Here is a 12387-nt window from a genome sequence, read left to right as displayed (position 1 = left end):
CAAATAGAATGGAATGTTTTGTGTTCATATCTGTGAAGATTGTACACTTAAGGATTCAGTATTAAATTCTCTACTAAGGATTGAGTACTGTGACAATGTCGTCGTGCTTGAAACAGTTTACTAATTTGGAATGCTACACTCAAGGGTGTAATTGATTTTGCCTACATTTTGAGCCAATGTGGTACTTGCTTTAATCTAGGGATATCCACAGGAACAGATACGGTTGTGGCCAATGCAGGCCCGGAGTAATGGGACTAAGAGACCAGCGATGTTGGACTACGAAGCAGACAGCAATAAAACTGTAAGTGTGTATTTTCCGGGATAAATTCTCATGTAAATTTTGAAGTAGTATTGTGGCTTTTCCTGGAGTAACCTGATGAAAAGATTTTGTTGGGTATTGCAATAATGCTAGATGTGAGACTGCTGTAAGTACCAGAGTACAGTCTTAACAAAGAAAAACAAATATAGCCCACTCTCAATCTGTTTTTTTTTTTAAAAAAAGCAAAACTGCAAACTCATTGTAGAAAATTGAAATGTGAGTGAACTTGTTGGAGTATGCTTCTGTTGCTTGCGCCTATCTGGATACATTTAAATTTGATTTGTTTTCTGCTAAACTTGTAAAAGTAGTTGCTGTACCATTTATACCACATATCGAGGTGTCAACCTCAGCTCAAATAATACAATAGACTTAATTCTGGCCTCTTGTGCATTCCTCCCACCCTCCGCTCGCCCCACCGTAGTGGCTGTACCTTCAGCTGTCTATGCCAACACTCTGGAATTCCTTCCTTAGACCCCTCCACTTCTCCACCTCCCTCTCCTCCTTTAAGATCTTCTTTTAAAATGTGATCTGAAGATAATTCTGTAGCATTGGAGTATAGATTGCTTAACGTGGTTTCTCTAAATTTGAAGTGTGTAAAAATGGTGCTGATCGAAGATGCAAATCAGTGTTTCAGAATAAAAATCTATGATGGAGTTGAAGTAATGTAAAACATGGGGCTTTTCCATCAATTAAGAACATGGCAAAACTTTCTATGTTTAGCAGTGACATTGTACAAGCAGTTCAAGATTGTAACTAAATTGTTCATTCAATCTCTTCACAAGAGGATTGTAGAAACCAGACTCAATGGAAAAACCTGTTGTGAAGTTATTAGCTGTTTGGAAAAACAGCCATGGCAGACTGCTGGGATCATGCTACCTTTTAATCATACAAATTATTTGCATCAAGTGCTTTTTTAAAAATCCCTTCTTGGGTGTCACTTTTTCATGAATGATTTCATTAAAATTTAGCAAGTACCAAAATAACACTGGGGTTTGGGTGGGGTTTGGTGGAGGGAAGGAGTGTGAAAAGCAGATTATGAATATTGCACATCAGTGACTTCTTACATGCAGTGTGATCATTATCCAAACTAACATCAAAATGCTGTAAGTGCTTACCCAGAAACTTGATCAGTAGTTGTGATTAAATGGAGCTGAACAAAAAACACTCGCTCAGAGTGCGGGTTTGGAGGTGGGGTCCACTGTCAAAATCACAAATATTGACCGGGTCGGTCATCCTTGAACAGACCTGACACCAAGTGGCGGGTCAGCCAATTTAGATACTTAAAAGCTTGTAAAAAGGTAGTTAAGCACCATTTTTCCCATGTACTTACCATTTCTTTAACGAGGTTCCCTGAGAGCGGGTATTACATCAGGTAAGTATGTCGTGTTCTCAATGACTCTCCATTGCTGTGAATAGGTGTCTGCTGGAAAAGTAGTCTAAAACCTACCATTTCACAGCTGTACACTTCCCAATCTTAGAAGCTGGAGCCTTCAGGATTTGGAACCCACTTTTGAGCTTTATGCAGTTTGGAAGTGTTTGGAGTAAACTCTCTATCTACTGTCGCCTCCTTGGAGCAAGCTCTCTCACCATTGACAGATCGCTTCTGTCCAGTCAACTTCAGCTACCATCTATTCCAGAAAAAAAACTCACCTTTGGTCCTCAGAATCCCACCACGATGAGCACCAGCACCACCAACAACAACACCAACCTTCTCCACAATCACCTGATGCTGCACAGAACACAGGGAATCAGCACATGACTATGTTGCTGCGTGGGATACCAGCAATGGCCTCACCATGGCCAGATTTGCTTCACTTGACGCTGTACATCCTGGCTGCCACATGATGTGCCAGGTTGGCACCACCTCAGCAGCACCGTAAAGCATCCCTACAAAGTCCAAGCCATTCCTTTTACACTCCTCACCATCAGGGGAGGGGGAGGGGGATACCCTGGTGTCTCTCCATTCACTGCAACTCACTAAGCCATTTCCAAAGGTGCATACAAATCTGTCCAAGAACGCAAAGTGTTGAAAATAAAGATTTCAATGTTTGACAGCACATTACCAGCAACTTCACATGAACATTGGCTAAACCTACCCTTGTGTGTTCTTAGTTGGTATGCTTGCAGTAGGATGAGGGTGAGTGAGAGAGGTGGCTAGTGAGATGGGGCAGTGATAATGTAGATAGAGAGGGATGGGTGGAGGTGCAAGGTAAGTTGGTGTGAGTAAAGATGTGCAGGAGTAGGGTAGGGAAGGCAGAGTGATGGGGATGTGTTGAGTGGCACAGCAGGATGAGGTTGTGGGGGGCTTGGCATTAATGTTTCAGTGATCTACTGAGATCATTGAAAGGTTTGCACCACTGCAGCCTGGTCCTCCTGATGACATCCCTGCTTGTGTCCTCCTGTGCAATGTGCAACCAGGCTGCGTTGGTGTCCTGGGGAGGTCTATTCCGCCCATGGGAAAGGAAGAGAACCTCCGTGTGCTGTGACTCAAGGGAGTCATGGGAGAGCCTAGATGTAGCCTTGCACCTCTGTGCAGTGCTTGTCAGTGTTTGCAGCACCTCAATGCTGTAGAACACTGACAGCACAACTGTCAATCAATTTGGACACGGCCCCTTTAAGGAAACTGTGCTGATGATGCATCATTAAATGACGTCCTCAGACCCGCTTCCTTTTAATTGGCCGGGAACCTCGCAGGGCGGGATTAATGCGCTCCAACGGAAAATTATTCTTGGACCGGGGTCGCAACCCGTCACTTACCTTGGCCACACTGAGCCCCCCTCGGTAGGCAAAATCGTGGCCTTTGTTGCTTCCTGTTTGCAAATCCAATGATTATGTTGGTTGAATGCTGTATGAAAGGAAACTGCAAATCCAGATGAGAACCAGTAATTATAATGCACTTATTAGGGTGTCTTCTAACTGCAGATTTTAGTAACCCTGTAGAAACTGGGTTAGAAATAGCACAATCTATGTGCACTCTAGTATGACTGAAGAACAGCAGTTTTGATAACATTTTAACAGTGATAGTATACTGTGCCTGCTTTTGTCAAGGAAGTGATTTTAACCTAACTCTGCAATTAACTGCTGTGGCTTAAGTTCACAGATGCTGTGACATAATGCAGAACTTAAAAACTAGGTATGCTGAACCTTTGCTTTTACAATGGGTAATAACTGCTCTTATTGAACTTTTAACTTGTCATCTAGAAATGTGGCAGTGAAAAAACAAAATTAATTTATTCAAACAAATTTCCATTGGAAAAACATTCCAGATAAGTTACATCACTCTCTGCAATGATGGGTATTGTAGATTTGTATTACTCTTTCAGAAGGTCCTAGGAATTGATTTCAAATAAGGGAACTCCCATCTCAGTTGTGAAGTAATGCCTTTCAACGTGCTGCTTTTCTCTCATTATTGTGGAAGTTGTTTCTGTCGGACCATGCTATTTGGATAATATGGGTTGCCATGATGTTTTTAAACGAAGAATAGCTTACATTTTGAATTTCCCATTCCTGTTTAAAGCTCTGCCATCAGTAATGTTTGAGTAATAAATATCAGGAGGAGGCAGACTGACTTAACTGGAGAGTTGGGGATTATATTGGTAATATCCAACAGGAACAAAGATTAACATTGCATCTCCTGAGCCACGTGATCACAGTACTGTACTTGTTTAACTGGGTGAATAAAAACTAAGAAAATGTCACCTTAGGTTATTCAGTTGGTGAGTGCACTATCCATATGGAACGGAGCCATGCAGACTAGAAAGGTCCCAGGTTCAAACCCTGCCTGCCAATGAGCTGAATCAAGTGTAGGTAGGGGCACTATAATTGCATCAATGAATCAGCCTGGGTTCCCACTCCTAGTTCATAACCAGACACCTGTTGAAAACTGTATATATCGGGTGAGGACTGGGTTCGGACTTGGCTGTGATGCCAACGTTCAGGGCCCAAATTCTTCTGTTTAAACTTAATGCTGTCCCTGTTAAGACAGTTGATAATTTGAGCTGGTCACTATTTCCAGATTTACCCATAGTGGAACACAATAACTTTCCAGCAAGCTGAGCAATTCACTACCACCAACAGCTTAAGCTGTATATTATACCTTTTTGAAGAAAAAATAATGTATTTTTAGGGCCTTGGTCAGTAATGTAGTTGTTTGTACCTTAACAAAATGGCCACTCTTTGTTTGATGTGAATGGTGATTATTGCTGGGGTAATTACTTTTTTGGGAAGTGAAGTGGGAGAAAAACTACAGCAAAACCTGATCATCTTACCTGATCTGTGTTTATTTACTTTCTGTTGGAGGTCATTGTACTGCAGTCCAGAACAGGAACCCTTGATTTTTCTCCCCATATTCCCAGGCTTTCCTAGCTGAAGCCAGCTAATTAATAAATTGATAGTTTTGTGCTCCTACAAATGAGGGGTGTTGATGGGGACTGAAACACTTTTCCAATTCAGGCGTGTAGTGTCAACACCAAGCTCTCCCAAGTTAGGTATTTCATGGTTGGTTGCAGAGCTTAGTCCCAACCTTAGAAGAGCATCATGTGAAGTTGTGGTCAAGCCTATGCTGCTTCACTTCATAATGCATCACTTGAAAACCAACTGTAACACTGCATTTCTGCTACAGTTTTTAATTAGGAAAAATAGTTGGCATTGAGTCTCTGTTCTGATACCCTGATTATCATGTAGCATTGCTAGCAAGGAGAGCAAATTATTAAACTAGTCTGTCATGCTTGACACAGCAATCGTATATTTGTATCTTGAAGTGTTGTACAGCCAAAATATGTGTCGTGCTTGCACCTGATTGACTCAAATATATTCATAAAACATATGAACCAAGTAGCTTCTTAAGTAGCTTTTTTAACCATCTTCTCTGAGCAGTAGCAATTTATTCTGAACTCAATGTACTTGTTTATAGGACTTCGTTCCTTAATCAGGTAGGAGTTGTAGATTAAATTTCTGATCTGCTTTAGTTGGAATTTGTGTCTTTAAAGGGACAGGCCAAGGCCGACATATTTTCTCAAATTTAACACCTATTGGGAGCACTCCTGTTATAAACAGCTTATCCCCTGATTTATCGGAAACAACATGATGGAAGATCAGTAATATTTTTACCATTAGCTATATTGGTACCTGCAGTACTATATAGTGCACTAAACCTATGCAATCTTTGGCTCTAAAACCATCTGTTAGTGCAGATATATTGAAGTATATGGTGTCTATGAAGATAATAGTGCAACATGAACTAAACTTTTGAGGTCAATGCGCTCTAACAATCCAAACTTTGTTTCCCCTCCTAGATGATTGAATTGAGTGATAATGACAACCCATGGACGATATTTCTAGAGACAGTAGACCCAGAGTTAGCCGCCAGTGGAGCAACGTTGCCCAAATTTGATAAAGATCGTAAGTCCATATTAACAATGTGCTGTTACATCAATTAGTGGTTATATGATTTGTGCAGCAGTGCATTTTAGCTCTTAATTGCTTTTATACCTGTTTGATGGGGTCAAACTTTTTAAGAATTAGGACAAAATGCTCCATAATTGCATGTCCATAATAATTAAGAAATAGATTGCAAATGTACAATGCAGTAATGCTGTTTTTTTTCTTCAGATGATGTAATGTTGTTTTTGAAGATGTATGATCCCAAAACTCGGAGCTTGAATTACTGTGGACATATCTACACCCCTATATCGTGTAAAATACGTAAGTTGAGAACCATTGATGCAGATACTAATTTGTGCAAGCATTTCGAATGACTAACTTGTATTTATTTTGTGCAGGTGATTTACTGCCAATCATGTGTGAGAGAGCAGGGTTTCCACAAGGAACTAACCTTATCCTCTATGAGGTATGGAAAACGTGATGTCCATGTTTACTTTGTAAAACATTAATGCAATATTCAAAATACAGCATTGACTTCAAAATCTGATTTCAAATATAGTTTCCTTGGAGCCATGTAAATTAAAGAGAATTGAAATTATTATTGCTTGAACCATGCTGTCATTCAAGGTCATGTTTATTCATGAGACATTGAACAGCCATTTCCAGCACTGAACCAGCATGTTTCAGGTATTTGGTATAGGGAGGATGAGAATGTATACATACAAGTCACATGGAGGATTCGGGATCACTTATGCAGCCTTCTGATTCATGATGTAACAGGCAAAGCTGATTGCAATGCTACAGGCAGGACAATGGAACAATTTATGGGTGAATCTTGCATGGGTGATCAGGGATCCTCTTGTAACCCTTCCTATACTGTGCCTCCAACATTTGTCCTTCCCTCTTGGACACAATGTGTGCTCAGGGTGGGGAAGGAGGGCAAGAAGAAAAAAAATGTTGGACAGATTTGTTTTGATAAGTTCAGGAAGAATGAGAGCTGGGTGTTGGTGTTTTGCTCAGATCTATGAAAGTCATTAAAAAGTACAAATCTTTGAGACCATCAGTACATTTGTAATCTAACTGCAGTCTAGTCATTTGGTTAGCTGACAATTATTTTGCTTTTCTAGTCATTACAACAAATAAGTGATTGTCATCATTATAAATTGTGATTGCTTATGTTAATTTGTAAAACTGTCTACATTAGTTGATTATAAAACTTTTTTTATTTTAGGAAGTAAAACCCAATTTAACTGAGAGAATTCAGGATTATGAAGTGTCCCTTGATAAAGCACTTGACGAGCTCATGGATGGCGATATTATAGTATTTCAGAAGTAAGTAATGTTTTAGCAGCAAATTAATGGGTCTCAACTTGTCAGTGTATCTTTTTGATATTCTGCTATGCAACCTTCAGGCTTGTGTTGGGAAAACATGGTTATAAAATCCCAGAAAATGTAAAGTGCTTATATTTCATTATTTAAGTGGGGGGAAATGATTTTTTACAAATATACGGCCAAAGTAACAACTATAAGAAACCCAATCTAACTCGCCCAAGATACAGCAGAAGTTTATCAGGAGGAATTTTATTCCAGAATAAGAAAGCAGAGTCTGCAATGTGAAAGACTGGAACAAACATTCCATGAGGATAAACTATTTTTATTTGGCTCTTATCCTTGTAAAGCTGGTAATATAGTGGAACTCCTCCAATCCTGTCATGACTGTTATCCTAATACGAGCTGAAATCCTTCAATGATCTAGATGGCCCATAATACACCAGTCATTAAACATTTGTAAAAAGTAATTACCTTTGTGTCACTAGTATTAACTTTGAAGGCCATGTAAAAGAAAATTTCTATGCAGCAGATATTGTTTCATTGAATACACAAAGCATGTTGCAACTGGAGCAACAATATTGTGTGGGTCCATGTGTTAATGTCAACGCATAATATTTCCACCCATTTAGTGTTGGACAGCAACTCAGACAATTTTAAATTGTAAAAAGTTAAGTGTTTTTAGTGCCAGTTTTCTTTTCCTCTTCCATGAAGACATTGTCACTTGGTGGAGTAAGATACCACTGGTGCCAACAGTCTGTTAACACAACAATATATTACCCAAATAGCCCATTGTTTTGGACAGGCTACTTAACAGTGGAAAGCATCCCAGCTAAGCCAGGTGTTGTCCTCAGTCAAAGTCCACATAGGTACACTTTCCAGCAAAGGTTAGTGGATAGTTTTTAGTATGGGAATCCTGGCTGATTCTCTCCCTCCCTAATCCAAGGTCTCAGGTTAATTGTTGTGCCCCAATTCCTGCCCCACTGTAATCGGCTAACTAGGATATGGACTAGGAATTCAACCTAGGACTTGTTGATCTTTTTCACTTGCTACCGTCATTAACCCCTTTACTCATTAGGCCATTAACGGAGCTTTGTGCCTGATTTCTAAAATGAAGTATTAATGGTGTTGCCCCAAAACGTTAAAATTGCCCATGGTTTTTTTAAACCTGCAGTTCATTTAGCCTGTTGTGTTGGGATTAGCGGTCTATATAATTGTGGTTTGAGCTGGGGGAAGCATCTCGAGATCTGCAATGAATGCTACATTTCAACAAAAACTTAATGTTCTAAAGTCTACAGTGGTGCTACCTACAGTTTGGTTTTCTCTTTAGTGAGTATTTATCAAGAAAATGAAAACTCAACTGTAAACACTGACACTGGATGCTTGTAACTATTTGATTTCTTTCCAATCTGGTGGCTGAAAGTATATTCCACCTTATTTTACCAGTATTTTGCAAGTGTCAAAATTTGCTACCCCAGCTCAAAATGTAATCCGTCCTGCAGACGCACAAAACACCAGTGTGAGTTACTGCTCATTTGTGACAGGCTCCAGACCCCAGCTTGCTTCCACATTGGGTAATGAAATTGCCTAGCCTTTGCATGTTTCTCTTTATGATTGGCAAGAGGTACTATTCAATGCTGGAGGGAGAAATGTAGTCCAGAAAATTATAGCTAGCGAGTTGAGCTACAGTACTGTGTTCTTAGATGTACACTGGGATGACGCATACCATCCATTACTACTTATCTCCCTTAATTCTAACTATACCAGAAACTTTCAATACAATTCTATTCATTGTTTTAATTTGAAATTTGGTTAACATACAGTAAATTATAATGTTTGGGTCCTTCTATTAAACTCTTGCATGCTTGTAAGATATCTGCCTTTAATGGTCTGGATACATGACTGGTGTACTGGAGAACACTACATGGAGTTTGGGGGGGTGTGAACTAATTCTTCCAGATATACCAAACTTTTTGCAAGAGATTATCTCCACCTGCAGTTAATACACAACTAATGCATCTGTGGTCCTGTTAATCTCATAATATGGGATATACTCTTACTCAACCCTCACTGCATTTTTTAAAAAAAAACTTGGTGCACTTGCCTGTGGGTCGTGTTTTATTTCTTCATTACTGCACGTTACCCTCTTATCTGCTGAAGGCAGTGACACTCAGTGGGGTTGAGTTCCAGACAGTGATTGTCAACTCATTATTCAGCTGTGGGGCATCTCAGTTGAATGATCATGCACTGCATCATCTCCCAGCATTTCCTCGTGGGTGTCAATGAACAGTGGTCAGAATCGGGCTGCTGCCACTCCACAACTTCCAAACCTGCCCCACAACAAAAGCTCTGAGGACTGTTGTAACCAGAATCTGCTTTGTCCCCCCTCAGTTAGGTAGATCCCTTATGAAATGTTCCCTCTAAATTTTTTTTTCGTGCACGGTCTCTTTAAATTTGTGGCAACAGCTGGTGAGCGGCCTGCGCAGGACCTCCCGATCGATGCGTGGCCACACGCCCGCACACCTGAGGGGAACGTTGCTTATATGTGCTATAATAATTTTCATATTTCTTGAATGGTATTTTGTTTTGCTTTTAAATTGTGGTGTTCTCACTTTTTTCTCTGTTCTCCTAACGTCTCCCCCTTCTTCCCTGCTTTGTCTCTGTTGCTTCCCCCTCCCCCGGTCTTTCGGTCTGTGTCTCTCTCCCTCTTGAATTGAGGAAATTCATATTAAGAGGAAGAGATTGTGTATGCAGAACTGATTAGTTGCTGTTGACTTACATCTGTCTTTCATTTGCAACCAGATGGTTAACTCCAGTTTTCATACAGTATGTACACATTTCTGTTCTTTTTGCGCATGCAGAAATAGAAACATTGATTTCTGCAACCAGCAGAGCTAGGGGAAGAGGAAATTGATCAATAAAAAGCATCATTATAACTATCAATTTGTTTCTAACTTACCGGATAAAAATGGCTGAACAATTACAGTTATCAAGTTAGAATATGCTATCTCTCCTTCATTATCCAAACATATCTGTATAATGTGCACAGATTAATTTGATCCATTGATATGTATTCAGTTACATGATTTTTACTATTGATACACTCAGATCGCTCTAGAAGAATTGTGCAAAAATGACATCCATTTCACATGGCTGGGTAGGCCTGAACAGGGATTGGAAATTCCAAATACATGTCAAATGATTCTGATGCTTCACATTGCATGTGCTTTAGCAATATCGGAACACGATGGCCTAGATTTTCCACTCTTAATGCTACGCTACCCATTTAAAGTAAATGGGATACCTTTAGTGTTGCAATTGTAAAACCTAAGCCAATGTCACTACATTTTTACCTATGATTTCACACACTGCAAATTTTTGTGACTGCATGGCACAGATGCCCAAGCTTAGATTGAAAAAGGGTAGGGTACACTTGTGGGGAAAAAATGTTTGGGAACATCTTCATCACTAATCCTTTCTGACTGATTTTCAGGGATGACCCAGAAAATGACTCCAGTGAGTTACCAACAGCAAAAGATTATTTTCGAGATCTCTACCATCGGGTTGATGTCATATTTTGCGATAAGACTATTCCTAATGACCCAGGCTTTGTGGTCACTCTGTCTAATAGAATGAACTACTTTCAGGTATGAGAGCTTTGATATTTGTTCACTCGTGTATTAAAAATGAGGCTCAAATTATCTGAGACCAATTTGGGCATATTGAAGCAGAACTGAAAAGTGGAGTGATACCCATTTAGTTAGAAATTAATTTTAATCTAGAGGGGCAATTTTTTTTAAATTGCGATGCCTGTACCGTATGTGGCTCATGTATGATGTAAGTTACAGATTTTCTAAATCACTTCTAGTTTTTGGTTTGGTCTGTACACACTTTGCAATTAATGGAAGTATATTGCTTCAGCCATTGTGTATCTGCTTCAAAGAAAAGCTGGTCTTTGATGGAGACCTTTTAATGGTTGTGTTAAATTACTCACATTCAGTTTATTTTAAATATGAAACATTTACATTAATAACTTGCATTTATATAGTGTCTTTAACGTAGTTATACATACTAAGGCACTTCACAGGAGCGTTATCAATCAAAATTTGACACCCAGCTACATGAGATATTAGGGCAGGTGACCAAAAGCTTGGTCAAAATGGTAGGTTTAAATGTCTTAAAGGAGGAGAGGTTTAGGGAGGGAATTCCAGAGCTTCGGGCCTAGGCAGCTGAATGCACAGCCGTCAGTGGTGGAACGATTAAAATTGGAGATGCACAAGAGGCCAGAATTGGAGGAGTGCACAGATCTGAGGATTGGCTGGCTGGAGGAGGCTAGAAATAGGGAGGGGGCTGTAAGATTTGCAAAATTTCTGCATTTCCCCGAAGGCCGTTATTAATAAACAGGACCCTGAGTGGACATTTTAAATCAAAAAGGGTACCCAAGATGGTGTCCGTGCCTCGTGGCAGAAAGCCTGTGGGATTTTAAAATGGACTCTGCAACGCAGACAGCTTGTGGATCAAAACCCAAGCTGCAGTTTTCTGTGAAGAGAGACTTTGTATTTTGAAACCAGACAGGACTCTGAATTATGTATTAGACCAAATTGGAGATGAATCTAAATTCAGTTTAGGCCTATAGTTAATATATAATCGGAAACAGATTAAGAGAACCATTGAGGCTGGACAGGCCCAGCAAGGAACATTCATCACAATACAAGTCAATTATCGGGCCGGTAGACGCGATTACCGGCCATCTAAAAACAGTTAGTATGGATTGCTACCATTATTTAAAATAGCCCGCCAAGATTAAGACAAAAGAATTAACCTGATTTGGCGTGCAGATAAGGGTTTTCGAAAGGAGTATAATTGAAGGCCCCCGGGTAGCAATCGCTCTCTTTTTTCTCTTTCTCCGCTCTTCGGCCCCTCGCCCTCGTGGCTGTCGCTCTTTCCCCATCCCGCGCTTACCCCCTGGCTTTTGCCCGTGCCTTTTGCCACTCCATCTGGAAATCGCCCAGGCACTGCATCGGGCGGACACGGACAATTCAGGCGAGGCGGGACGCGACGAGGGGAGGAGGGAAGACCACCTGAGGAGACGGACTGAGGGTAGGCTTCGAATTATCGGGCCTTCAGCCTTAGCCGACCTGCGAATATCTGCACACCAACTCAAACTGTCGGCTGACGATGAAGAATCATCCCTGCAAGGTAAAGTACCTAAACAGAGACTTTAACTTTGGGGTATTCGAACCTGGACAACGGCCTTGCAGCACTCGGAGACCATGTGACGACGGCAGGCTCCAGAGAGCACCAAGAGCGAACCCCGCCGCTGTTTTGAGTCCAACAAACCCTTTTTGATTGGTGAG

General features: G+C 40.5%; 1 protein-coding gene across 4 annotated transcripts in view; it reads left to right on the top strand.

Moving 5' to 3' along the window:
- usp7 (ubiquitin specific peptidase 7 (herpes virus-associated)) overlaps nt 1-12387 on the top strand; it is a 120678-nt gene that overhangs the window by 94345 nt on the left and 13946 nt on the right. For all 4 annotated transcript variants that reach the window (XM_086000616.1, XM_086000617.1, XM_086000615.1 and 1 more), the window contains 6 exons: nt 200-301; nt 5614-5719; nt 5930-6022; nt 6100-6167; nt 6933-7033; nt 10524-10677. In XM_086000616.1, coding sequence (XP_085856742.1) covers nt 200-301; nt 5614-5719; nt 5930-6022; nt 6100-6167; nt 6933-7033; nt 10524-10677 — 624 coding nt within the window. The remainder of the gene's footprint in view (nt 1-199; nt 302-5613; nt 5720-5929; nt 6023-6099; nt 6168-6932; nt 7034-10523; nt 10678-12387) is intronic.

The sequence above is a fragment of the Somniosus microcephalus genome, chromosome 11, assembly GCF_052327205.1.
Source record: "Somniosus microcephalus isolate GS21.2 chromosome 11, FLI_Smic_1.0, whole genome shotgun sequence".
In the NCBI taxonomy this organism is placed as follows: domain Eukaryota; kingdom Metazoa; phylum Chordata; class Chondrichthyes; order Squaliformes; family Somniosidae; genus Somniosus; species Somniosus microcephalus.
Note: the sequence above shows the minus strand (reverse complement) of the source record. Positions and strands in the feature narration are given on the sequence as shown.